The 27,620-nt window shown below is 39.5% G+C and overlaps 2 protein-coding genes across 3 annotated transcripts in view; one reads left to right on the top strand and one right to left on the bottom strand.

Moving 5' to 3' along the window:
* Nucleotides 1–746: 746 nt before the first annotated feature.
* Nucleotides 747–12,055, bottom strand: nell3 (NELL (neural EGFL like) family member 3). Its single transcript, XM_060869159.1, has 5 exons — nt 11,904–12,055; nt 9,641–10,266; nt 7,333–7,880; nt 6,631–6,697; nt 747–4,662 (listed from the first exon to the last, which is right to left on the bottom strand). Exons 2-5 carry the CDS (start codon nt 10,260–10,262, stop codon nt 3,131–3,133), a joined length of 2,769 nt encoding a protein of 922 aa, XP_060725142.1. The 5' UTR covers nt 10,263–10,266; nt 11,904–12,055; the 3' UTR covers nt 747–3,130.
* An 11,317-nt stretch (nt 12,056–23,372) lies between these two features.
* Nucleotides 23,373–27,620, top strand: part of apbb1ip (amyloid beta (A4) precursor protein-binding, family B, member 1 interacting protein) — a 37,112-nt gene continuing 32,864 nt past the window's right edge. For both annotated transcript variants that reach the window (XM_060869541.1, XM_060869542.1), the window contains exon 1: nt 23,373–23,552. The gene's annotated coding sequence lies outside the window, so the exon portion shown is untranslated. The remainder of the gene's footprint in view (nt 23,553–27,620) is intronic.

A 27,620-nucleotide genomic window follows, 5' to 3' on the forward strand; every position in this document is an offset into this window, starting at 1 on the left:
TATTTGACTAATATTTACATTTGTTTGATTGACAAGCATGCAAAAAAAATGAAAAATCAGAAAGGGGGCCAACACTTTTTCACACCACTATAGCTATAAAGTACAGGTGTGTAGATATGTGCACAATCCTACAGTATAAATTTAAATAAGGCATAGGGACAATAGGGACAGATGTGTGGTGTGTAATGTATGGAATCATCATCACATCATCATGTGTTACAAATACAACTCAACACCCTGTAGTGCAGTGTTTTATCATGGGGGTTTGTTGACCAAATAAAGTTATAGCACCCCTCAGTCTGTGGTGTTTAAACCTAAACACTAAAAGTTAATGGAAGGTGAAGTGAATACTCCACAATCAAACCTCAAAAAGTGTGTTCAGGGTCCAGCTGCTAATCGTTAACCAAGACGAGACTCTATCGAATGCTTTTATTGGACTGTGTGCAAAGAAAATCCAACATCTTTTGCTTTCTGAGCAATGGGTCAAGAATGTGGCTGAAATCTTAAACCGTTAGAGGGTGAGATGGTGCATATCAAGTGCAATTTAAATCGAATTTAAATCGAATCCACCTTTAACATTTCTTGTGGTTTTTCCAAGAAAAAAAAAAATCCAACAACCCTTGTGCTAAAACGGTTTAACAGTTTTGTCAAAATAGATGGAAATTTTATTCAGTCTTGACAAAATATCTCATTTTATTCTACAGGATTATTATTATTATTATTTTTTTTTTTTCAGATTTTTCTTTTTGCATTATAAATAAATTAGCAAGGGCTGAAAACTGGTTACACGATAGACTGATAATCAACATGCACAATATTGTTATCACAGACACTTAAATACTCTCTCATGCCTCCAGGGTCCCCAATCACAGACCCATGATTTAAAGACAATTAACCAAAGAGACCAGCAGCAAAAGTTTGTACACCTTCAGGAAAAATATAATTAATGCATTATTTTTATACGTTTAGTTGTTAATAGTTTTAAGAATGCTATTAGTGTACTGTGTGTCAATAGATAGTAATAATAAAAAAGTAATTATATCAATTGAAACGTAAATTTGCTTCATACTCTTCTAAATTGTAGGCACTCACTTTTCCTGTATAGCTGCCTTTTCTCTTTTTTCAATTCTTCTCAGCAGCTTTTGGATCTTCTCTAGTTTTAATTTGTTACCTTATTTCATTTGTTTCTCATATTCTCATTGCTCATTTTACACACATATTTAACCTCATGGAACTGATTTACTATATTAATTTAATTGATTGATTCACTTATTCATTGAGAGACAAAGCGAAAAAAATCCAGATGTTTTCAATTAGTTCATTTAGAAATCATAGGTATATTTATTTCATCTACTTCGTGAAAGTTTGTTTGTTTATTCTGGCCATTCCTTTGACATTACTATGCTTGTCCAAGATCTAAATAAACCATAATTGTATTTTTGTGTCCATACAAAAACCCTGAGGGATGGGGGGTGCAAACTTTTGCACTGAACTATGTGCATCGCTTTTTATTCTTATTATCATAATTACCATATAAATTACTGTAGAAAATTACAACAAATAGTTGTTTTGCATCACTTATATAAATATAATCTTTGCATTTGATCATATAAATATTTGTATGTATACTTTACAGGGATTCCAATATAAATTTGGATTAAAAACTTGAATTTGGGATATAAGTGTATAATTAAGACACAAAAGATTTGTAAAATAGATAAGTTATTTGAATATCAATACGTTTGAACAATTAACCCACGTCTGTACAATGTTTAAGGAAATGGAGTGCAGTATAGCATTTTATATATGCATGCCAACATCATACCCCACTACACACACGCACACACACACACACACACACACACACACACACACACACACACACACACACACAATCATCTCAACATTAGGTAAAATCAAAAGGTTCATTCCCTCAATAAAGATTGGTCACTGCTCAACCAGCCGAAGTACTTGGAAAGCAATCCGTACTTTTTGTTCAGAAATCGATTCGATTTTCGATTTAAGCACAAAAAAGAAACAAAAAAAACCTTGATAAACACACACCACCATAATAAACATAATCCAACAAACAAACAGAGCCTATAACTCAAATTAAATAGCACCTTCTCATTATACAGGGTGTCCCAAAAGTCTTTATGCATATCGAGAAATTAACACTTTTTTACAAAATGTCTTCCAATATTGTTCAAAAAATTCAATTCAATTCAGATTTATTTGTATAGTACTTTTAACAATGGACATTGTCTCAATGCAGCTTTATAGAACATTCATTCATTTTTTACCGCTTATCCGAACTACCTCAGGTCACGGGGAGCCTGTGCCTATCTCAGGCGTCATCGGGCATCAAGGCAGGATACACCCTGGACGGAGTGCCAACACATCACAGGGCACACAAACACTCTCATTCACTCACACAATCACAAACTATGGACAATTTTTCCAGAGATGCCAATCAACCTACCATGCATGTCTTTGGACCAGGGGAGGAAACCGGAGTACCCGGAGGAAACCCCTGAGGCACGGGGAGAACATGCAAACTCCACACACACAAGGCAGAGGCGGGAATCAAACCCCCAACCCTGGAGGTGTGAGGCGAACGTGCTAACCACTAAGCCACCATGCCCCCCGATTTATAGAACATAAGAAACATAATACGAAGAAGAATGTTTTGAAATCATTCTCATCAGTAAGCTGTCACAAGGAACCATGGCAGGCATCTTACATGACACTGCTGTCGAACAGGGAGCCAATCACATAGAGGATGATTTGTAAAGAAAGTTGCTAAAAAGTGTTAATTTCCCCTGTGTATAGACACTTTTCGAACACTCTGTAGATATCATATTTCAAAACTATTGAATATTAACCGTACAAACCATTTGTTCAGTTTTGGCTAGACTATATGTCTTACCTATTTTGTTAAGTACCGTTTTCTTTTTATATTAATAGATTTCTCATTTATTTCATCGTAAATGGTGCTACATTGCTACGATAGATTAGGGATTCATTCTATTGTGTACCTCGTTTTTTTGTGCATATAAGACAAGCCATAATTTTCTGAAAGCACCTGTTCCTAAAAAGATCAAGAATAAGTAACTGTGGAATTATGGTGTTACGCAGCTACCCAGAGGATGAAAAGGTTGGCGCCATCATCATGTGTAATTTGATTGATGCGGCCACGTACACAGTCGAGAGTGATGTAAATGGCTGTGCCGTTCTGGACCTCGAACGATGCTCTGACGCCAACACTGGTCCACTCGCTACCTTCGGGCATCTGACCCCCGACCTGCTGTGCCAAAGGAACAGAATTTGTCCTGTCCTGACCTTGCTGGTGTAGAATCAGCTTCACCACGTTGCAAGAATGGATGAGCTTGATGCTGAGAGCCACACTGGCTGTCCCAGCTTCTTGAAAAACAAAATTTCTCCTTGGGTGTTGGTTTCCTAGGCCAGCAAGTCGGATGTGTTCAGCATCCGGACCAACTTGCTGAAAAAACAAAGGTTTGTTCCTTACAGCTCCAGATGGAAGGCCTGTCCTGGACACGGTGGCCATTAGAGATGATGAAATAGCAGCAGGAATCCATAGCAGACTTAGCATGCTAATTCCAGAGCTGTCTCCAAAGTATCGGACATTGCACTGTGATGGAGTGAGGATCTCAAAGTTTAGCCAGTCACCCGATTCTACAATGGTAGTAGCTGACAAAGTGATGGAGGTGTCCCGATAGTTGACCCCGGATTTAAACGAGCGCATTACTTCCTGGTTGGTCCCATTTGTGCTAATGTAGGCGACTAGCGAGAAGCCTTCACGGACACAAGTGTGGCCCATGGCATAGAGTGCCTGCTGCAGGACAAACTTGACAGTGCCTCTCTCGGTGAAGCGAATTCCACGATTGTCATGAGTCAATGCCACTACATAGGGGTCAGAGACGGTAGCAACACGGAAGGATGGCCGGTAATTACCATGGTAGTGAGGTGCTGTGGATGTCTGTGCAGTCATAGCGACAGCTCCGGTGTCATGTGACAGCCACAGCAGGCTAAACGCAGACGACCCAAGCTCGTAAAGCTGCAACTCCTTGCTCTGGTTGCAGTGTTGGTTTGGGCTCTTGAGCAGCAACCACAGAGTCTGATTAGGCTCCACCTCAGCCGCTGCACTCACACTCACACCCTGGAAGTGCTTCCTCTCTGGCTGCTCCACCCTGACACCACTGAGGTCACGACCTTCCTCCTCGCTGCCACCACTAAGCCTCACACCAATCTGTAGGAAGTTGCGGCAGCTGTGCTTCAAGGCAAAGTTGTGATCCAGCCAGAGCAGACCATGCTGATAGAGGCTGATGGAGCCATCATGGATAACCAGAAAGTCGCTTCTCTCCTTTCCCATTACACTCAGCTGCAGACCTGGAAACACAGCGCTGCTTTTTGATCGAGCCGTGGGTAATGTGACCGAAGCAGACCAGGACTGAGAGAATGTGTTTTCCGAGGTCACTCCACACACAGCATCACTCACAGTGCTACACGGTACTGCTACGGGCTCCCCATCACAATCTGTACATGCTTGGCACTCTTGTAGCTCCTGATTGTAGAAGTACTCGTGACCACATAGGCCTGAAGAGATCTCTCTTTCAGATACGCCCAAGCACCGGAATCCACCTGTCCACACAAGCACAGTGTAGATGTTAAAGGAATGGTTTACCACAAATGACAATAATTTAGCTAATAACAAGGTGTGGTTAACAGTGGTGATTTCAGGCATATTCTAAGTGCCCACATGCAAATCCTGACACACTGGAACTCTCTAATTGCAGACCTGCCAACTCCAAGGAAGAATAATAGGCAGTAGAGGGGGAAGGGTGAGGGGTCATGAAATAGTTCCGCAGCGCTAATGTTTTCATGTTGCCTTTTTTTTCTGCTTTCTCAAAAAAACAAACGCAGTTCTTTTGGACTATTCTACTTGGCAAATTTTCATTCGTTCATTCATTCATTTTCTACCGCTTATCCGAACTACCTCGTGTCACGGGGAGCCTGTGCCTATCTCAGGCGTCATCGGGCATCAAGGCAGGATACATCCTGGATGGAGTGCCAACCCATCGCAGGCCACACACACTCATTCACTCACGCAAACAAACACTGCGGACAATTTTCCAGAGATGCGAATCAACCTACCATGCATGTCTTTGGACCGGGGGAGGAAACCAGAGTACCCGGAGGAAACCCCTGAGGCACGGGGAGAACATGCAAACTCCACACACACAAGGCGGAGGCGGGAATCGAACCCCCAACCCTGGAGGTGTGAGGCGAACGTGCTAACCACTAAGCCACCGTGCCCCCCACGGCAAATTTTCAGCACCAAAATTTTAGATTATTTCTGACCATACACCAGTGGAATTAATTTCCAATTAATGAACTCAAAACCTGAAAGAAAATCCTCTAAAAGAAAGTGAGGACACTGATTCTATGCTTTGTTCAACAAGCAGTAAAATGGACTAGAGATGTTGATAGATGTTGTTGTGTAAAAGATTACTAGCCAAAACTATGGAAGGGTTGGAAGGGGAGTGGGGCTTTTAGGGTATATCAGTTAATATTGGTGTGTTTAAAACAATTAAACAACTGTCAGTCTTTGCAGATTCATATGCTAATTGGCTCAGTTGAGTTTTTTAATTGGGGGAGGGGTTTTTAGCATATTTATGAGTGATAATTCATTGCTTGTAGCCATTTCTTTGACAATTCCATTTTTGCTTATAGTCGTTATCATATTTGTTATTATAGTCTTTATCTCACTTGCCCCATATCATTCAAACTTTATAACTAGTGTCACATCGTTGGAATGTCATATTGTTGTAGGTGGCAGGGTGACCATGATGTTTCACAGCTTTAGGATCCTTGATATGAACCTGAGCTCGGGTTATTGTTTGTGTGGAATTGCTCACATTCTCTGGGTTCTATGGTTTCCTCCAACATCCTCCACAAACATGCTGGTGATGGATTGGCCAAGGTTTTGAAGCCCCATGTGTGAATGAGTAGGTGAATTATTGGGTAAATGAGTGTGTGGGTGGATGAATGTGTGCCTGTAATTGACTCGTATCACATTTACAGAGTATTTTCTCCTCATGCCAAGGGTCTGGGGTTAGGTTTTGGATCTGCTTAACCCTGGGCAGAATAAAGCACATTTCCATGTTTGAATCCCATTTCTCTGCAGATTTTCATTTTAAGCGCTGTCAGAATTTATTTTCTCCACTTTCATGTCACACCCGTCTCTGGTTTACTCATTCAGTCTCAGAAGCTCATCCCAGATTTCAGATGTACTGTCCAAAATATAATCTAACTGAAATGAATTTGTTATATTTTAGCTCTAAAATATTTGTTATTAGAAGCCATCAGCTTATTATGGAAGCAATTTAAATTGAAATGTCTTACGGCTCACTTTTGTTGTCAGTCATTTTACACAGCAGTGTACTCTCACTATGCTTGTTTGCATAAATTTGAATTTGAAGTTAGAACCATTATTTGCAATTGGACATGTAGCATAATGAAACAGAGATTGTGTTGCTAATTACTGCAATTTAATTGAGGTCAGGAGCTCATTGTACATGAGATTTGAAACATTCTGGATTTGTGTACCTGGTGTATTGAGGCATTTCACTCTCTCGCCACACACGGTTGGGATTTCCAGGCATTCATCTCTGTCCTGTATAAAAATAAATATGTTTATATACATATACTCTCACTCACTCATTTTCTACCGCTTATCCGAACTACCTCGGGTCACGGGGAGCCTGTGCCTATCTCAGGCATCATTGGGCATCAAGGCAGGATACACCCTGGACAGAGTGCCAACCCATCACAGGGTACACACACACTCTCTCATTCACTCACGCACTCACACACTACGGACAATTTTCCAGAGATGCCAATCAACCTACCATGCATGTCTTTGGACCGTGGGAGGAAACCGGATTACCCGGAGGAAACCCCCGAGGCACGGGGAGAACATGCAAACTCCACACACACAAGGCGGAGGCGGGAATCGAACCCCCAACCCTGGAGGTGTGAGGCGAACGTGCTAACCACTAAGCCACCGTGCCCCCTTATACATATACTGTATTGTTTAATTTTTTAAGTATTTTAACTGACAGACAACATGACAGAAAGGCAATAAGACATGCCTGATGGCTAGTTGTTTTATCTGGTTTACAAACCCTGAAGAAGCACAGAAATTTTGTCAAATCAAGAGATCATTTGCATATTTTATTTTGGGTTTGATACCATTGTGATCGAAAACAGAATGTCGATTATGTACATATTCAGGCTTCTATGTGATACCTGGCAAATCCTGTCAGCGTTGGGTGAGCACTGAGACACCAGGAAGAACCCAGGTGGACACATGGTGCACTGTTGACACTGTGGCGGCTGCATTTGAAAATTGCAGTACTCTTCAGGGCCGCATGTGCTGCGACAGCCAAGCAGAGCATGATCTGTGTCCCCGGTCACGTCAATCAGCTTGGCATCCGTTTTATGTACGGCATGTGACTTCTGCAGGTGGCTGCGAGCTTGGCTCTGCATGCTTGCCAGCTGACTTTCCAAATAACTCTGCAGCTCCCCCTGCAGGCCCTGGAAGGACACCTGCTTGACGGTCTCAGACAGCATGCCGTACTGCGCCTTGACCACGTCCATCTGCTCGTACATGCGCTGCTGCTGCTCCAGAATCTCACGCTGCTGGTCCAAAAGTGCTCCCTGCTGCTCCTCCAGACGTTGCTGTAGGTCACGGATCACTAACTGCTGAGCCCGCAGAGCCTCTACCAGCTTCTCCTGGCCTTTGGAGAGCTGCAGATGCAGGACAAGGGCATCCTCCGAAGGAACTTCGTTCTCCCCTGGGAAAAGAAAATGACATGAGTTTGGTACGACTCAATACTGGAGATCTCTGAACTTCACTCCACACCACACAGTACAGCATAGGTTCTCAAACTTTAGTTTAAAATGAAGGTATAAAATGTTGCAGCTTTATGAGAACAGATTTAATATATGAACATAATCAAGTTAGTCAAACATTTGGCTTGGTAGACGGAGTGTCTAAAATATTTTTGAAATTTCAACGAGCTCCTCATTATTGAATGTTTCATCAACAAACAGGTCAAAGATACGAACAGCTTGTTTTTGAGCTACTGAAATATAAAAGATATAAAACCCATTTTTCTTTAAAAGAAATGCTCAAAAAGATGATAACAACAAACAACACTAAAGTCCTGCATGTTATGATCATTAAGAACAGCATGTACTCCAGTCACCTGGAATTTTGAGCATCATTAATGTTGCGGTCTTTTGTCTATTATTAATGGAACTAATGAGTTGTGAGTTTCTTCACTGTAACTAAATAAAATAAGATTAAATGTAAATAACACACAGCCTCTGCCTGTGCTTCACACTCACACTTCCAGAAACAATGAAGTACATCAGTTTAGCGCATAGACAGAAGCCCGACAGACAGCATTACTGATGCTTGATCTCAGAGACAGATTTACCTTGAAGAAAACGAAAAGCGACAGCGTTACGCAAGCTCAATGTGTCCTGTGACGTCTTTGTGACACCATTCACATGACATGCAATTGAACAGGGTGAGTGTAATTATATTTCATTCATATTTTATTTAATTAATTAAAGTTAAGTATAATTGGGAAAAATTTTATTGATTATTTAATTTTTAGTAATCTTTATTATTGAACTGAAATCATGCTTATTTTCGTACTTAATTACAATAATTATTAATTATTTCAACACTAGTAGTATTACAAATCTAGAATAATAAATAGCATGTCTCATTTATGTCCCTAGAAGGCTGCAGCTCACTGTAATTTGAAAAATGTGGTAAACTTTGCTAATTTGGTAAGATGAACTTGCATATATTGCCTTAAGTGTTGTTTGCTAATGCCAGATTAAACTAACATAGATTTCATTATGCTAGTCAGATTCTCGCTAATGTTCAATAAAGTGCATTCAGTTGCAGAGATTGAATGTTTTAAAACATGCCACGATTTTGTTAGTAATATGTATACAAAATGCTTCCAAGGCAATCCCGTCTGGTGTCTATCACTTTAATTTTAACTGATGAACAGAAAAGCCTCAAAGAGAAGCTGTAAAATCTCAAAATAAGTTCTGACCTTAAGTCTTCCAAAAAGGAGCACTGCTAGCAATTTGTGGGTGCAGTTTTTGAATTCTTCTTTTGCACCATATTATATTTATCCATGAAAAGATGTCACCCTGTTATATGTGGACTTTCTAATGACTCAAAAATGTTCAACCTTACTGCTGTTCTTCTCTTTTCCTGTCAAGGCTGCAATTTGAGGCTAGGAAACTAGCGTGGAAAGACATCAAAGCAGAAAAATATTCTAGGCCGTCGACTGCCAGAGATTTTCCCCCTGCTGCAAGGCTTCCAAATGCAGCTGAACAGATGTGTATGGCTATGAGGAAAAGTAATCGTGTTCCAGTTGTGCATTGAAAATGATCAAATAAAGCTGCATTGCTAGAAGTAAGGGAAAAGGTGCATTGCTTAGTAAGCTTAGCTTGAGAAAAGAAATTAAGTTCAAAATAAAACCCAAACAAGGAGAAAACAGCTGGATCCACTGATTTACTCCACCTGGTTTGATGTCACATGTAAGCTGAACTCCCAGTGGTGCGCCTCCAAGTTCCGATGAAGGATATCCGATATCCGGAAATTCCCCCAGAAACTGAGCAGCTATGTCCGGAACGTGCACAGGAGCATCGTCTGAGCCAGGTCCACAGCCGTCTGAAGGGCACAACCTCACTCTGGGCTTGGTTCTGATCCTTAAAGGCAGTCTGCACTCCAGTCCCCTACACTCTCGTGTATCATTAATGGCCTGCGGTGGTCTTTTTGTGGTAACGCAATCTGCTCCAGTGCACGTGTGACCTGCAACCTCGGCAGTCGGCATCCTTTCCCTTGTGTGAGTGTGAGAATGAGAAGCTGTGTGTAACTCCACCTTTTCAGGTGAAGGAAGGTGTGAGACTCCATGTTGGTGGGTCGGTGCAGATCTGCTGTGTGTTATTGGATTGTGTTGACGTGCTGGTCTGGATGATCTGCTCGAGCCACAATGTGACCCTGAACATGGTCTGGACTCCCCCAACTCTAAGCAGCGAGAACCTTTACACAGATCCGACACACTCCTCACTGATACACACATGCAGAGGAGACACCACAGGAACAGCACGATTCTCATCGGTGTCATCTTAAATTCATTCATGAACCTGAAATTGAGAAACATTAACACACCACTGATTAAACTCATAAATTCCTACAGTGTTACATTACCTACTACAGTGTTACATTAAATATTACTGTGTTACATTAAGTATTAGTGCTACATTATCTACCACAGTGTTACATTAACTACTAGTGCTACATTATCTGTTTAATTACTCTAACGTCTTCAGTGTTACAATTTCTCTTATATTGTTTCTTTAATTGTTGGTGTTACATTCTACATCCAGTCCTACAGTGTTACATTAAATCCTATACTGTTGCATCACCTCTTGCAATGTTACATTAAGTGTTTGTGTTACTTCTACACTGTTAAATTAACGCTTACAGTGTTACATTAAAAGTTTATCTTAATTTTACACTAACTCCTACAGTGTTACATCAACTAGTACAGAATTGCATCAACCGTTAAAAGGCTACATTAAGTGTTAGTTCTAATTTAATTATTGTGTTACATTTAGTGTTCGTGTTACATTAAATCCTACAGTGTTACATTAAGTGTTAGTGTTACATTAAGTGTTAGTGTTACATTAAGTGTTAGTCTTACATTAAGTGTTAGTGTTACATTAAATCCTACAGTGTTACATTAAGTGTTAGTGTTACATTAAATCTTACAGTGTTACATTAAATCTTACAGTGTTACATTAAGTGTTAATGTTACATTAAATCTTACAGTGTTACATTAAGTGTTAGTGTTACATTAAATCTTACAGTGTTACATTAAGTGTTAGTGTTACATTAAATCTTACAGTGTTACATTAAGTGTTAGTGTTACATTAAATCTTACAGTGTTACATTAAGTGTTAGTGTTACATTAAATCTTACCGTGTTACATTAAGTGTTAGTGTTACTTTAAATCATACAGTGTTACCTTATCTTTACAATCTCTATGATCTTAAATTAACTCTTGCAGAGTTACAATATTTGTTTGTGTTAATTCAGCTCCTACTGTATTCCATTAACTACTACAGTCTTTCATTAACACTTACAGGGTTATATTCACTGTTACAATGTTACATTCAGTCTTACATTAACTCATGCTGTGTTTCTAAGTGCCACCGGAGACTAGGGAAAACTGATAATTAGTCATTGTTTATGTAACAGTGTAGATCTTTAGTGTTAAGTAAAGTATTTACACTTTGAGTGTAAACACTAACACAGTCATTAACATGGTTAAAATGCAGTGTTTGTCACTCTTTGTTATCTGATACTGTACTAGTTAACACTTTGCGCTGTACATAAGCACCGTACAACTGATGCAACACTACGCTTGTATTCACCAGGTGTTAATTCAACACTGTGAGAATTAACACAGCACTGAAGGTCCTAATGTTATGCTGTAAGACTTTAGATGTAAACACAGTAACCAAATTACTCAGCTTTCTCATTAGCGCTCTTCTATCTATAGATAAACACCGTAAACAAATACTTGAAGTATTTAGTGTTAGTTGTGCTGTTACATTTGGACAGAAAAACTCCTTTCTCTCACTGAGGAACAGCTTACTGTTTGACATGCAGTGCACTAAGTAGAGGATAAAACCCACGATTTAATACCCCACCTAGGGCACTTTCAGAGCCAGTAGGATGGTGTGCAGTGGTGAGAATGTTAAGTGAGAGTGTTTACCTACTGTCTGATCTTCAGCTCAGTCTTTGTAATGTCAGCGTCCGCTCAGCATCTCTTCAGTGGCTCCGTGTTTCTCTGTCTGTCCCTCTGCCCCAAACTCTCTCTCTCTCTCTCTCTCTCTCTCTCTCTCTCTCTCTCTTTCTCTCTCTGTCTCTGTCTGTCCCTCTGCCCCAAAGTCTCTCTCTCTCTCTCTCTCTCTCTCTCTCTCTCTCTCTCTCTCTCTCTCTCTGTCTCTGTCTGTCCCTCTGCCCTAAACTCTCTCTCTCTCGCTCTCTCTCTGTCTGTCCCTCTGCCCCAGACTCTTTCTCTCTCTCTCTCTCTCTCTCTCTCTCTCTCTCTCTCTCTCTCTCTCTCTGTTCATCAGCATCAGGTTTCCTCAGGCTGGATTTAACCCATCACTTCCCCCTCCTTCCCTAGTCTTCCCTTTTCCTCCTCCTCCTTTTCTGCTCGTGCGCTTTCTTGTTGCTTTCATGTTTTCTTTTCAGCACTCCTTTTCTTTTTCTTTCTCTCTAAGCCACTTTAACACGCGGTGCATTAGAGCATCAGAGCGGATTGGGTTACAGACAGGAGGCTCTCATACTGCGACGCAAAATCCAGACGGAGAAAATAAGAGACATTTGCTCCGGGACTTGTGCCAAACATCCACCCCTCCTTTAGGTCCCCCATTCAGGTCCTCCATTTATCCTCCAATTTAGACATAAAGGAGAGAGAGAGACTTCCTGCTTTCAGGCACAGAGTATAAAACACATGAGACAGGACTAACACTTAACAGGATGTAAAAGATGTTTGTTTGTTTTTGTGTTTATTATCAATGTAGTGAAATATGAAAGGAAAAAAAAAAGAATCTGGAATGTAAAAGAAATTCGCTGTAATTTCTATTGAGTTTAAAATGATTCATGAACAGTTCTGTAGTGTTTATCCTGTCTTTCAGCTGTACTTTTGTTTTATCTTGATTTATTTTATTATTTTTTTCAAGATATTTTACAGCACTTTGGTTGTTAAATAAATAAAATGTGCCTTAAATTTTTACATATTAAAATATGACCTGGATCTAATGAACTAACTGCCTACAGTATGAGACATATTACTATAGTATGTAAGTAAGTAAGTAAGTAAGTAAATGAATAAATAAATTCATTTTGCTTGATGATTTATATTTACTCCAACCTTGATGTTGATGTCATTTTATAATTTTTATGTAAATGAATTCTGTAATTTATCTCCAGTTTGTGAGCGATGAGCAAATTGAGTCGATTCTATTGTGTTATTGTTTGGATTTGATTCCATTTCGTTTGGATGGACTAGAATTTTGTGTATTTTGAGTTCTTATTCTAAACTTTTCCTCATGACTATTTTGATGATGGTTAATCAGACCTGAACATTGTGTCTCAGTGGTGTTGGTGCTGGTGTTTGGTGCTGATGTTTGGACAGCTGCTGTCTCTTGTCCCTGAGCTGTCACACTCAGCGAGCTCACACCCAACAGGTCATGGTTTATTTGTCAGAGTTCAGAGGAACAGGAACTCTTTCAGGCTCGAATCTGGAGTTGACTGACAGAGTCACAAATCTCAGGGATAATTACTGTTTTTTTTTTCGAGGTCAGCCACAGGGTCACGACTTTATGAGGGTGAACTCACTAAAACTGAAACACTCAACACACTCCATAGGTGAATTTAGATACGTTTTATTTTATATCTATTTTATTTTACAGCGAGTGATTTAAATAATTATATGTAATATAGCGAAATCATTTTTTCCACGTTAAACACTTATGATTAACTATTACAGTTTATTAAAGCATCTTTACCGTAAAGTTTAATTAACTCTTTTTAAACAACATACAGCAATGTGATATTCAATAAAAACTATGAATAAGATACAATTCACTTCACTGAATGTAGTTTCATTTTATTTTAAACTCCATTTAATGACCAAAAATATTTTTTATCTTCAAATTCAGTGTGATTTTGATTTTAGCAGAATATACATATATTGATTTAATTATTGATTTAATTGTTAGCACGTTCGCCTCACACCTCCAGTGTTGGGGGTTCGATTCCCGCCTCCACCTTGTGTGTGTGGAGTTTGCATGTTCTCCCCGTGCCTCGGGGGTTTCCTCCGGGTACTCCGGTTTCCTCCCCCGGTCCAAAGACATGCATGGTAGGTTGATTGGTATCTCTGGAAAATTGTCCGTAGTGTGTGATTGCGTGAGTGAATGAGAGTGTGTGTGTGTGCCCTGTGATGGGTTGGCACTCCGTCCAGGGTGTATCCTGCCTTGATGCCCGATGACGCTAAGATAGGCACAGGCTCCCTGTGACCCGAGGTAGTTCGGATAAGCGGTAGAAGATGAGTGAGTGAGAGAGTGATTTAATTATTTTACTTTCTTTTTTTCATTTTTTTTTTTTATTTTGTTAATTTTTTTGTAACTTTTACTCAAAATATAAACTCAGGTGGGTTTAACACAGGAATGTGATTTAATAACACAAAAACCCCTAAGAGTTTTGTCATGATATACAGTGTTCTATTGACAAATTCACTTCACTGATTTATTTTATTTCATTTTTTTATGTATTTAAATTGTTTGTTTTGTGATTTTAAGCTTAGTCAAATTGAACAGGATTTAGTGAGACTCTGTCTGTATAGCCAGTGTGTTAATATAATAATTTTTAATCTATTGCATTGTATTAAATTTTACTTCAGTAAAATTCTAATGAAAAATAAAATGTTTTAATATTTAGTTGTTTGTTTACTTGGTTTCTCATTTGTTAGTTGCATTCTTATTAGCATTTTTTAAGAGCTCAGATTTTTCATGAGCTCAGTTTGGCTTAACACAGGGAAATAGAATATATTTATTTACATATCTTTTTTTTTTTTTTTTTTTTTTTTTTTTTAAATTTTTCCCACGAATTAAATCATGAGCTCTGTCTGGTAAAACACAGTAAATAAAATCACTTTCTTCTTCATATCCAGTGTGCTTTATATTCTGTAAATATTGATTCTTTTCAGTAGAGGGCGCTGTTGCATTCCTAGATTATCAGTAGTCCATTCACACTCAGAAACACAGCTGTAAATCGCACAGTCTCACTGAGTCTCTGAGCTGTCGTGAGATGTGGACCACTGGATACATCACACAGAATCAATTATTTTAAAAGTTAGGCCTTGACATCAGTCAGAACTCAGCACGTTTCTCACAACTCACCATACTGCTGTCTGGGGGCCACTTAAAACTGAGCATGTCCTGTACATTCATGCAGTTCTCCATTCGTTCATTCATTCATTCATTCATTCATTCATTCATTCATTCATCAGGTCAGAAGCTTCAATTGATGTTCATATCAAACATCAACATTGAGAAAAATTCTGATCATTTCAAGAGATTATTTCATAGACTGCTGATCTTCTGGGATTTTCACAGAATGTTTCGAAAAACAAAAAAAAACATTGAGTTCTGTGGGTAGAAACACATTCTGGATGCAGAATGTTCAGTTTCAGTGAGTCTGTGCTCATGATAGCCTCAGATTCCTCTTCTTGGCTGACAGGAGGAACCTGATCTCCTCCTGGTCTTCCACTGTTGTAGCTCATCCATCACAAAGTTTGATGTGTTGTACATTCTGAAATGCTTTTCAACTCAACACGGCTGTAAAGGGTGACTATTCGAGATACTACAGACCTCCTGTCAGCTTGGACCAGTCTGCTCGATCTTTTCTGATCTCTCATCAACAAGGTGCATCAGTCTGCAGATCCTCATCATACAGGATGGTTATTGTATTTTACATGATTCTGTGTAAACTCTAAAGAATGCTGTGTGTGAAAATTTTCACAAGTGAGAGTTCAGCTGATTCTGAAACGTTCTCCAACCAACAACCATGCTACGGTTACACATAGATCAGAGATCAGAAGTCACAAAGATCAGACGTTTTCTTCATTCTGATGTTTGATGTGAACTTTAACTGAAACCCTTGACCTGAATGTGCACGATGTGCATGAATGCGCATGGCTCCAACATGATTGGCTAATTGGATAACTACATGAAGGTACAGCTGTTCCTCATAACGTGGATAAAGGTATTTTGTGATGTTTTCTGCTTTATAAATGTTGAGAAAGAGGAAAAATAGAGGCTGGTAAGGGGAATAGTGTTTATAGCTGATATACGTATGTGAGAATACACTTTTATACTATTATACATATATATATATTATACTATTTATATGTGAAATACATTTTAAGCATTTTTGATACAAGTTTATTTCACTTCTCATTTATACATATATATATATATATATATATATATATATATATACATATATATATATATATATATGTATAAATGAGAAGTGAAATAAACTTGTATCAAAAATGCTTAAAATGTATATCACGGATATATTTACATACATGTCATACAGAACTAGTGCATTATGGGATATATTATATAAAGATAAGGTTTAGCCATTTTTTAAGCATTTCACCGTATAATTTATTTCACATTGAGGTTTATTTGCCCAATACAATATTTAACTAAATGTATATACAGTATTTCAAAATAAAATGACACAGTATGAGTGTGACAAAGCTAATGGAGAAGTTAGAAAAGCCCTCTGAGTCTCTCAGAGTCACATGACCAAAATCACATGATCAGGCTTCTTCCTCAGGAGCTCTTGGTTACACAATTCCACTCAACTACTAACTGTTGTAGACATGACATTATTTACATTGACATTATTTCCTGTCCAGTGTCACACAAATGAGGATGAGGTTCACTTCTGAGTCTGGTTCCTCTCAAGGTTTCTTCCTCATATCATCTCAGGGAGTTTTTCCTCACCACCGTCACCTCAGGCTTGATCATTAGTGATACATAAATTATTTGTAGATTTAAAATAAATCTACAAATGAATTGAATTGAATTAATAGTGACATCGGTTTGTTTATCGATTCAATTCAATTCAATTTATTTGTATAGTACTTTTATCAATTCACAGTGTCTCAAAGCTGGTTTACAGAAGTATAGAAACAGAGTAAAAATAAATAAATAAAATCAACACAAAATAAAAATAAATACATACATTTAAAGTTTAAAATTCATTTTAAAATATTAATTTAAAATTCTATATATCTCTAACATCTATCCCTAATGATCAAGTCTGAGGTGACGATGGTGAGGAAAAACTCCCTGAGATGATATGAGGAAGAAACCTTGAGAGGAACCAGACTCAGAAGTGAACCTCATCCTCATTTGGGTGACACTGGACAGGAAATAATGTAAATGTAAATAATGTCATTTCTACAACAGTTTATAATTGTGCAACCGAGAGCTCCTGAGGAACTAATGGGTCAGCACAAACTCTGAGTTCACCACACACCCAACACTAATTCCTTCCTGCCAAAGTCTTCAATTGATTGCTGATTAAGACCAGACCATACAGCTGACTGACGCAACAATAGTTGCAATCCCATGAGTCACTGTCTGACCATGCAGATCAAACCCCGGCATGGTGATCACCGGGCAACGAGCCTCCATCAAGGGGTAGAACATCAGGATTGACGAAGTAGGTCCGTAAGAAGAGACAAAAAGATTAAGAACTTGGAACATTGGGAGCTCGGTAGTGGCAAGTATAGTTTGACAGAGAGAGAGAGAGAGAGAGAGAGAGAGGTGCAGACAGGTGCAGACAGGGACTCTGGTAAGACTAGCTATGACAGCATAGCTAAAAGGGAGAGCCAGAAGGTGATACAGACAAGATGGCTTCCTGGGACATTAACTGTCCCACCACTCCACAGTCTGCAAACCTTGCGACTTGTGAGGATGGTAAGCCGACAGCATCCAGACATCCCAGTTCACCAAACACTCTATGCCCATGAACCCTCCAGATCTGCTCCTTTACCTAAGAAAAGCTATTCATAAAAAGCTAGACTAAACAAATGTGTTTTCAGCCTGGACTTAAACACTGAGACTGTGTCTGAGTCCCGAACACCAACTAGAAGTCTGTTCCATAACTCTGGGGCTCTGTGAGAAAAGGCTCCGCCTCCTGCTGTAGCCTTTTGTACTAAAGGTACTACCAAATAGCCTACACCTTTTGATTAAAGTATGCGTGACAAATAAAAAAAAACTAAAGATCACTCAGGTACTGTGGTTCGTGACCATTAAGTACTTAATAGGTCAATGATAGTATTTAATAATCAGTGTGAAATTTGACTCTGTCACTGTCTGACATCTTTCACACAATCTTTAATCTTATTAAGCTGGTGACTCACATCTGACTTAGATAAAACATATAACTGCTTGTCATCAGCATAACATGAAAGATAATTCAATGTTTACAGATAATTGTACCAAGGGGTAGCAATATATAGGGAATAAAGCAACGGGCCTAATACAGAACCTTGCGGAACACCGAACATTAGTATGTTAGTTTGTTTACCATTAGATCAGTCTCCATTTAGTTCTACAAACTGACAGCGATCAGACAAATAAGACCTGAGCAAGGAGAGGGCTGTCCCTTTAACACCAATAACATGTTCTAACCTTTCAAGTAAAAAAGCTGCATTAGCATCACAGTTAATATTCCTGCAGGTACACTATAATTTACAAAAATTAAGCCTAGTCTAGAATTACCCTAGCAACTAGCTATCAGATACCCTATGAAACCTTTGGTCAAGAGAGCCCAGGTTATACCCATCCTAATAAAACCTGCTCTGGATCCCTTAGACATCAGCAACTACAGACCAGTATCACTTCTTGCTTTTCTTTCTAAAATTCTTGAATGTTTTCAAAATTCTTGAAATTGTTTATAATCAATTGTCTTTCTATATCTTGCAGAACAAACTCCAAGATCCCAACCAGCTTTGATCTGTCTTTGACCCTATTGGCTGTCACTGAGAAACTACATGCTGCTAGATCAGCCAAGCTGTCATCTGTCCTCCTCCTCGACCATTCGGCAGCATTTGACATAGTCAACTGCAAGACTCTCTTGTCCATCCTTGGGGGTCTTGTAATTTGTGGAGCAGCATGGTACCCTAACCCTAACCCTAACCCTAACCCTAACCCTGGTTTGCTTCAGACCTAGAAGGTTGTTCATATCAAGTAACATGGAGCGGATCGACGTCTGTTCCATACAGACTCTCCACTGGTATCCTAGAAAATGTCCTCTTCTTGTCTTCCTCTATACTGTATTCTACATTTACATCATTTGGCAGATGCCCTTTCCTAGGATGCTTGATGGACCGATCAATCTTCCAATCACTGGCCCAACACCTTAACCACTACACTATGGATGACCACTGCATCATGAATGACTGCTCATCAGTTGAAACCCAATCCCAGCAAAACTAAACCACTGGTCATCCCAAGTCATTCATTCCCAGGGTCAGAATCTTGTGATCTCCCTGCACAATTCTTTGATCTCCCCTTCAGCCATGGCTCGCAACCTTGGGGTAACCATGAACAATCAACTTTTATTTTCCTCGCATGCTGTTAAAGTTGCACGCTCATCAGAAGGATTCAGACATTTTTATCCACACAGGCTGCCCAGGTACTTGTTCAGTCTCTTGCTATTTCGAGACTGAACTACTGCAGCTCTCTGCTGGCAGGTCTACCTTTGAATGTATTTCATCATCTGCAAATGATTTAATATGCAGTGATTTGTTTTTATCCTGCCTAAGTTTTCTCACACCACCCCACTGCTGCGCTCCTCCACTGGCTTCTGCTAGCTTCAGGCATCAGATTTAAAACACTGATGCTTGCCTACAATGCCAAAAATGGACCAACTCCCTCTTACCTCAAAGCTCTTATCCCTCCTCACACTGCACCTCACACCCTCAGAGCTACCAGCACTGCTCCACTGGTCCCAAGTGTCAAGTCAAAGACTCGACTTGACTTTGACTTGACACTTACTTGTGACTTGCACATGTGTGACTTACTCCCACCATCTCTCAGGGTAAGAGGCAGAGGTGGGAGTAAGTCACTCATGTGCAAGTCACAAGTAAGTCTCAAGTCAAAGTCAAGTCGAGTCTTTTTTTAATATTTGTCAAGCAAGTCTCAAGTCTTAAATTTGTGACTTAAGTCTGACTCGAGTCAAGTCGATTCCCCCATCTCTGAACCATTTAACTCAAGTCCGAGTCAAGTCTCAAGTCATGAATGTCAAGGCAAAGTCAAGTCGAGTCTTTTTTAATATTTGTCAAGCAAGTCTCAAGTCTCAAATTTGCGACTTAAGTCTGACTCGAGTCAGGTCATATGACTTGAGTCCCCCATCTCTGGTAAGAGATAAGTATACACTCACTCACTCACTCATTTTCTACCGCTTATCCGAACTACCTCGGGTCACGGGGATCTCAGGCGTCATCGGGCATCAAGGCAGGATACACCCTGGACGGAGATTTTAAATACGCTTCAGTAAAGAAATTTCGTAAGACTGCATATTGTAAAAAAAAATTGAAATGTGACTTACACTAACACACTGCTATTCCTAAGTGGAAGTTCTCTGTGAGTAACCTGTAATATGTGTGTGTGTGTGTGTGTGTGTGTGTGTGTGTGTGTGTTTACGGTCACTATCTGAAGATATCCAGATCTCTTGGCTTGCTTACTTCAGGCTTAGTCTTCAGGATTCATCCAGATAATTCTCTCCTTCACTTTATTATTCCATCTCTCCATCTGTTTCCCATAGAAATAAGGAATAAGTAATATCCTCCAAAGCACAGGCAGATCTCCACAGGAACTCCACAGGAGTCACATAGCATCACCAAAATCTTGCTCGATTATGTGGAATCCTGGCTGCAAGGTCAAGAGTGTCCTTGCCCAGAAATGACGACGTAATGACTTCATCTTCATAATTTTCCGTCTCCTTTCTCAACTCCTTCCCTCTTTAAACAAACCGATCTGCGCTCCACTGGAAACCTACCAGAAACCATCATTTCGGATGTCGTCATATCCTTATTATTTAGTTATTTTTGTGATGAAAGAACACGTTTATGTGTTTCCAGGAAAGCATTTTTCATTCACATGTGAAGTTAAGGTGAGACCTGGTGTTCAAATTTATACCATAAAGTAAAGACTTTTACAAAATCTTCGATTCTTCACACGACATGTTTTCTTCAGACACTCATCTCTTCAAAAAGGTTCCTCAAAGATACATCTCTCCCTTCTTCTCCCTATCCTTCTTCAGATAGATCACAGCTACTGTAAATATACAGTAGAACAGATTCTACTAATACCACCATCTTAATGAGTTAAAAACGTTGCTCCTCTCAATGGTTCTTTGAGAACATTTTGGACACATATAAACTACATATGACAAGCAAAATGTTCTGGAAACTTTCTGCTAAACTCATCTTCTTTTTAGCATTAGTTTTGCAACTAAATACCATCTGATGTTTTTTCTAGAGCCTGTTGTTTGTAAGGATCTACATAGGCTTTGAAACCCTGAGCTGGATAAAGCATCTACTGAAGATTAAAGTATAAGGCTAACATCAGGGAAATGAGCCGCTGCTAAAATGTTCAACTCTTTTCCCCTTTACACTGAAGATCTACTGTGTAGGCGAAATGGAAAGTGACTTCTGGGACATTTTCATTCAGTATAAAGAAGCGTCTGATATCGTCTCTGTGAGTCTGATCTAAAAATGAGTCCAGTACTCTGTTGTTCTTTCTTTCAGTGTGTTTTAATAATAATCTTACACTGAATTTTGTGTTGAAGATAAATATGAGCTGCTTTTAAGATGAACATCTCAGGAGCATCTCAGAGAGCAAAAATGAGAAAAGATACAAACTTTGGGGGAAAAAATCACTGGTTTTTCTGGAACTTTTCTATGAATATATCACCCTTAGTATTGTAGAGAACAACAGAAATAGTGATAAAACTCTACAAATTCTTAACATCCTGAGTGTCTACTTTCATATAAGCTTCATATTAACACCACTGTGGAGTGAGACATGAGAAAAACGTTCAATCATTAACATGGACACTATAAAAAACAATTTCCTTCTTCTTATCCAGTTCTTGTGTCTTCTCGAACCATGAGTCCGTTCACATTACCCTGACTGGTACAAATCACGAGTCGTGTGATGCTTTGAACTGAGATGAATCATAAGTGTGTTCTCCCAGTCTGATCATACTCAATCCCACAGGGAGGTCTAAGTTCAGCCTGGAAAAGCGATTCAAACAGGATGACCTATCTCTTAATTCCCAGTGTTTTCTTGCGCACTACGAAAGCCAGATCGTAAAGCCGTTTCAGATCTGAAGCTTTTCCTCTACAGAGCAGTGAATCATTTCGACTCATAGACGTTGAGTTCCTTTCCAGTGGCCTGCTCTTTTTTATATACCACAACACCTCACACTACCAGATCAGTCACACTCACAAACCTTGTTTATTCAAATGACTTTATATATATATATATATATATATATATATATATATATATATATATATATATATATATATGTGCTTACACAGTAGTGAAAATACCCCCAAAAATACTAATAGAAACGTTTATAAATCCACCTACGTTAATAAAGAATTCCTTGTAACCAAGCTCATTGGTCCTGGGTTTGAGGGTGTAAATGAAAACAGAATTAAATGAATGAGATGCTAGATAATTGATCATTACATTAGATTAGATCAATAGATAATTGCTAGAGAATTAGCATCAACATAAAAAAAAAACAACAAGAAGAAGAATGGGGTCTATTTCCAAAAGAAATGGCACCCATACAGTACTTTACTCTCTCTCTCTCTCACTCATTTTCTACCGCTTATCCGAACTACCTCGGGTCATGGGGAGCCTGTGCCTATCTCAGGCGTCATCGGGCATCAAGGCAGGATACACCCTGGACGGAGTGTACCCCATTGCAGGGCACACACACACACTCTCATTCACTCACGCAATCACACAATACGGACAATTTTCCAGAGATGCCAATCAACCTACCATGCATGTCTTTGGACCGGGGGAGGAAACCGGAGTACCCTGAGGAAACCCCCGAGGCACGGGGAGAACATGCAAACTCCACACACACAAGGCGGAGGCGGGAATCGAACCCCCAACCCTGGAGGTGTAAGGCGAACGTGCTAACCACTAAGCCACCGTGCCCCCTAAAATAGTTCAGTTCTTTGTAATATAATATGAACAGAATATAACACTATTAATAAAAGAACAGAATAATTATTAGTAGAATAATGATGTCCAATCAGATATATAATTTATACATACATACACACATAGAGTATATTATACATATTGAAGTGAGATTTTAAAATTTAGACTCCTTTGATTTGTATTGAGTTCATACATTTTCTTCTCTTGTGGATTTTCAGAGTTATTTTCAGTAGCACACACACACACACACAAAATCAATTTCAGCCACAGGTACAACCACACTAGCCGTGTGTGTTAGTGGTGTGTGTGTGTGTAAGTGTAAGTAATCGCCCTCTTGCGCTGGAATGCACTGAACAGGTCTGGACCTGAACTTCCGTATGCAGCAGGAAGTTAGCAAACTGACAGAGAGTCAGACCTGCAGCCACCCTTGAGCTCCGCACACCCATCTGTCTAAGTGGGGTGTTGACCACGAGCTGAAAAGAAGAAAGGCAGAAAAGCTGTTGTTTTAAATAAAACCTAGACGTCATCTATGATACTCTTATTTAGTGATTGAGACTGGGACCACATCAAAGGTAAGATGTTGTGTTTTTTTGGAATGGAGGGTGTGATTGATGCAGCACTTGGTCTATCGGGTTTACGAGAACTCTCACGTCCTTATGCGGATTTTTCTCTGTACCCGACCAGGACTTTTTATCCACTCACCTGGACCAAAGTCCAGCTTTTCTTTCCTTGTTAAAGATGTTGACTTAGTAAGGAGAGTCAGGTTCAGGAGATTCCACCCAGATTTCATAACTGCTGCTGGTGTAATTTTTGATGTTGAGAAACACACACATACACAAAAGATGTGTGGTGGTTGGGGGAATTTTGATCAGATGCAAGATCTACTGTACATAATTAATATACATAAATGTGTGTGTATGTGTGTGTGTGGACATGCATGCACGTGTGTGTGTGTATGTGTGTGTGTGTGTGTGTGTGTGTGTGAAAGAGACAGAGAGAGAAAGGTTTTTGAAACTATAAAAGCTGCTGCATGTTGATCAGTGTATTTTGCTTGTATTTTGCACACACACACACACACACACACACACACACACACACACACTCACACACACGTAGCTGATTTAGGACTTTCTGTGTATATTGTGTATATACAGGTGAGCATGTGTGAGCTTTTTGTCTGTGAATATATACGCATGCACTGTGTGCGTGTGTGTGTGTCTGTGTGTGTGTGTGTGTGTGTGTGTGTGTGTGTGGTGGGTGGGTGTGAGTATGTAAGAGAGTGTGCTCTCGAATGTGTTGTGTGTGGGGGTTGTTTTTGTAATAAATTTTCTCTCATCTTCTGTGGGTATGAAGTGTATGTGTGTGTGTGTGTGTATGTGTGTGCGTGTGAGTGTGCGTGTAATAACTGACCTTGCAATAACTGACCTTGGATCTGCTATGTCTGTGTGTAGTTGTGTAAATAAAGGTTGTCGTTATTGTAACAGCTGATATGGGATCTGCTCTGTGTGTGTGTGTGTGTGTGTGTGTGTGTGTGTGTCCGTGTGCAGGTGTGTGATTCATATAGGGTTGTTGTTATTGTAACAACTGATCTGAGATCTGTGTGTGTGTGTGTGTGTGTGTGTGTGTGTGTGTGTGTGTGTGTGCAGTTCATATAGGGCTGTTGTTATTGTAACAACTGATATGGGATTTGCTCTGTGTGTGTGTGTGTGTCTGTGTGTGTGTGGTTCATTAAGAGTTGTAGTTATTGTAATAACCGATCCGTGATCTGTTCTGTGTGTGTGTGTGTAGAGTTGTGAGCCTATCACAGCAGGACTGCAGGTCATGTGACTACAGGGCACTTCACACTCAGCTATCACTATCATTAAAGAAGAATAACAAACACTGTTCACTTGCCACCGCACCCAAGGTGCAGTGTTCAGTGCAGATTAAACTAGCATGAGGAAACACATGGCTACGTATTAGCATGTCTTAACATCTTGTCCGTATGAATTAAACCCGCATAAACATACATGTCATACTTTATCCCAAGACGGGATAATTAAAGCGTTCTGAATGGCCTTGAGACTGGAAGCAGAACCTCGTCTGCCATCTGGAACCTGATTTACTCTGATGAAAAGTTATTGTTTTAAGTCCTTTTATTGAAAGTAATTAGAGTATTGCTGCAGTCAGGGAAGCTGGCAGTGGTTCAGTGATGTCATACAATGTTTCACCACATCTGTGTTATACAGGACATTAAATAGGTGTTCCTTGGTTTCCTTCCACACTAAAGCTGTGTGTTGTCCTGTTAGCAGTAATTGTTCAAAAACAAATCTATAAACTAGATTTGTAAAGTTCATCGCGACAAACTTTGATGTTGGCTTTGACGAGGCAAGTATTCGCAAAGGCCGGTGCTTTTTGGAGGCGAGTGGACATAAGGGTCAGTGTTACTTTTGGAGGCAAGTGGACAGAAAGATAGGGTGCCAAAACATTTGGAGGCAAGTGGAGACGAGCATGTGACGTCATCCGAATTCTCCTAAGGAAGTTCCCCTCATTGTTGTGAGTGTTTTGATATGTCACATGCCCATGTTGTGCAAAATTTTTTGATTTTGCATATTTTGGGGGCGGGGCTGCGGCACAACCAAAAGGCCAGTCGGTACATCAATATAAAACTTTGTTCAGAGTATCACCCTAAAGGAGCTGGCCGAGTTTGGTGTAGATAGTTCGAAAGCTTGCCGAGTTATAAACCTCCAAAGTTTATAATGGGAGTCTATGGGAAAAAAGGCCAATTTGAGACCCAGTACCAGAAGTACCGGTACTCGGATCGCTTAGAAAACTAATAGCAACAAACTTCAGACCAGCGTCTACAACATATTCGAATTTGGTGCATGTGGCTCAAAAGCTCTAGGCCGCATTAAATTTTATAAATTTTTGTCTAAGCTTAAATAGGAAAACAGAATGTTGGCTTCTACAAAGCGACATAATTATCGGAAAAAAGGAAAGTAGGACAAAAGTAATGGCATCCTGTACAAGGTGGAAATGGTAGGTCATTTTCAGCTCTGAGATATGCTTTTTATGGAGTTTTGTGGGCGTGGCTTGATGTAAATCAGCTAATTTACGACATTAATTAACCTCGGCATGCAAGTACACAGAAAATCACATTTTCCCTTTAAAGAACCTTTTCTAAAACCAAAACCCTTTGTTGACTCGTCCTATATACAGTAGAACCTTCAAGTGTTTCCCCAACAACAACAAATGTGCACTAAAGATTTGACCTTTTATAAAGAGTTCCTAAAGGGTTGTTTGCATGAGCTGTTTCCTTTTAGAAAAAGGAAAGCCATTTTTTGGAGGGTTTTACGTAGACCTTTTAAGGCTTCCCCTAACCACAACAACTTTAGAAAGAATGATTCAATAATAATTTGTCTGAACAGATTCTCTGATTTTATCTTACAAACCAACTTTTCTAAAAATCAAACTTTGTCTTGTAGGGATCTACATAGACCCTCTGAGGATTTTTCCCCAACAAACCTCATAAAAACAGTAGCCAAAAAGGTTCTTTGGATAGATAATGGTTCAAGTTCTCTAAAGAACCTATTCCAGAAGAGAAACCCTGCTGTTTTCGGGTTCTACATTCAATCTTTAAGGGGTCCCTTAAAAACACACAATAACTATACGTCAGAGGGGTTTTCTTGATGTAAAACAGTGGATAAAGTGTTCTCTGAAGAGGTAGTGGTTCTCGGTCAGAAGAACCTTTTCTAAAAAGACAAGCTTTTGTTGTAGAGTGCTGCATATAACCTTCTCAAGTTCCCCAAACTATAACAACAACAGCAACATCCAGACGACGAAGGGTTTTCCGTTTAGTAAAGCAGTTTCGAAATGTTTCTTTAATTAAGGAATTGTTCAACCTCTTTAAAGAACAATTTAGTTAAATAAATTTGTGTATTTAGTGTATTTAGTGTAGTGAAAACACTCTATGTTCTACATAGACCCTTTAATTCTTCTAACAACAACCACAACAACTAAAAGAGCCAGTTAATGGTTCCACATACTGTAGGTTGTTAAAGGGTTATCCCAGAAAGTAAAATTGAAACCACTTTAAAGATATAAATATATGGAACCTTTTCTGTCTTTGATTACGTTGTGCTGAGTAGATCAGGCCTTTTTGTTCATCTGCTTGTACCGTTGCCTCATTTCCTGTGTGTCTGTACAGAAATGTGTGAGAGATGGTGGTTGGGTGGTGGAACATATGTAGGGTTAAATGAACACATCAGTTTTAGCTCTTTACTCTAGGCCAGCGTTGTCCAGTCTTATCCACAAAGGGCCGGTATGGGTGCAGGTTTTTATTCCAACCGAGCCACACCTGATTCCACCTGATTAATCAGTTGTTCTTGGCTTTTAGTAGACTCTGGTGTGGCTTCTGCTTGGTTGGAATGAAAACCTGCACCCACACCGGCCCTTTCCGGATTAGATTGGACACCGCTGCTCTAGGCACTTTCAGAATGAGAGATCATGCACTCCACCATGGCCACCTACCACAAATTCTTTGAGCTCAAACCACTGCACTGAAGCAAGCCACATGATTGAGATATGATGCTAGAAAGGACCACCACCCATGTTTCTCTGGATCATAAACAAGCCTGGAATGAGTACTGAGAAATTTAATA

This window comes from Tachysurus vachellii, chromosome 5, assembly GCF_030014155.1.
Source record: "Tachysurus vachellii isolate PV-2020 chromosome 5, HZAU_Pvac_v1, whole genome shotgun sequence".
Taxonomy (NCBI): domain Eukaryota; kingdom Metazoa; phylum Chordata; class Actinopteri; order Siluriformes; family Bagridae; genus Tachysurus; species Tachysurus vachellii.

Excerpts from the sequence above, each read along its gene's own strand:
- nell3 (XM_060869159.1), bottom strand. The coding sequence starts at position 10,262 with ATGAATGAATTTAAGATGACACCGATGAGAATCGTGCTGTTCCTGTGG. Across the intron at positions 6,698-7,332 it reads ACGCTGACAGGATTTGCCAG|GACAGAGATGAATGCCTGGA; the intron begins GTATCACATAGA and ends ATTTTTATACAG. Across the intron at positions 4,663-6,630 it reads GAAATGCCTCAATACACCAG|GTGGATTCCGGTGCTTGGGC; the intron begins GTACACAAATCC and ends TTGTGTGGACAG.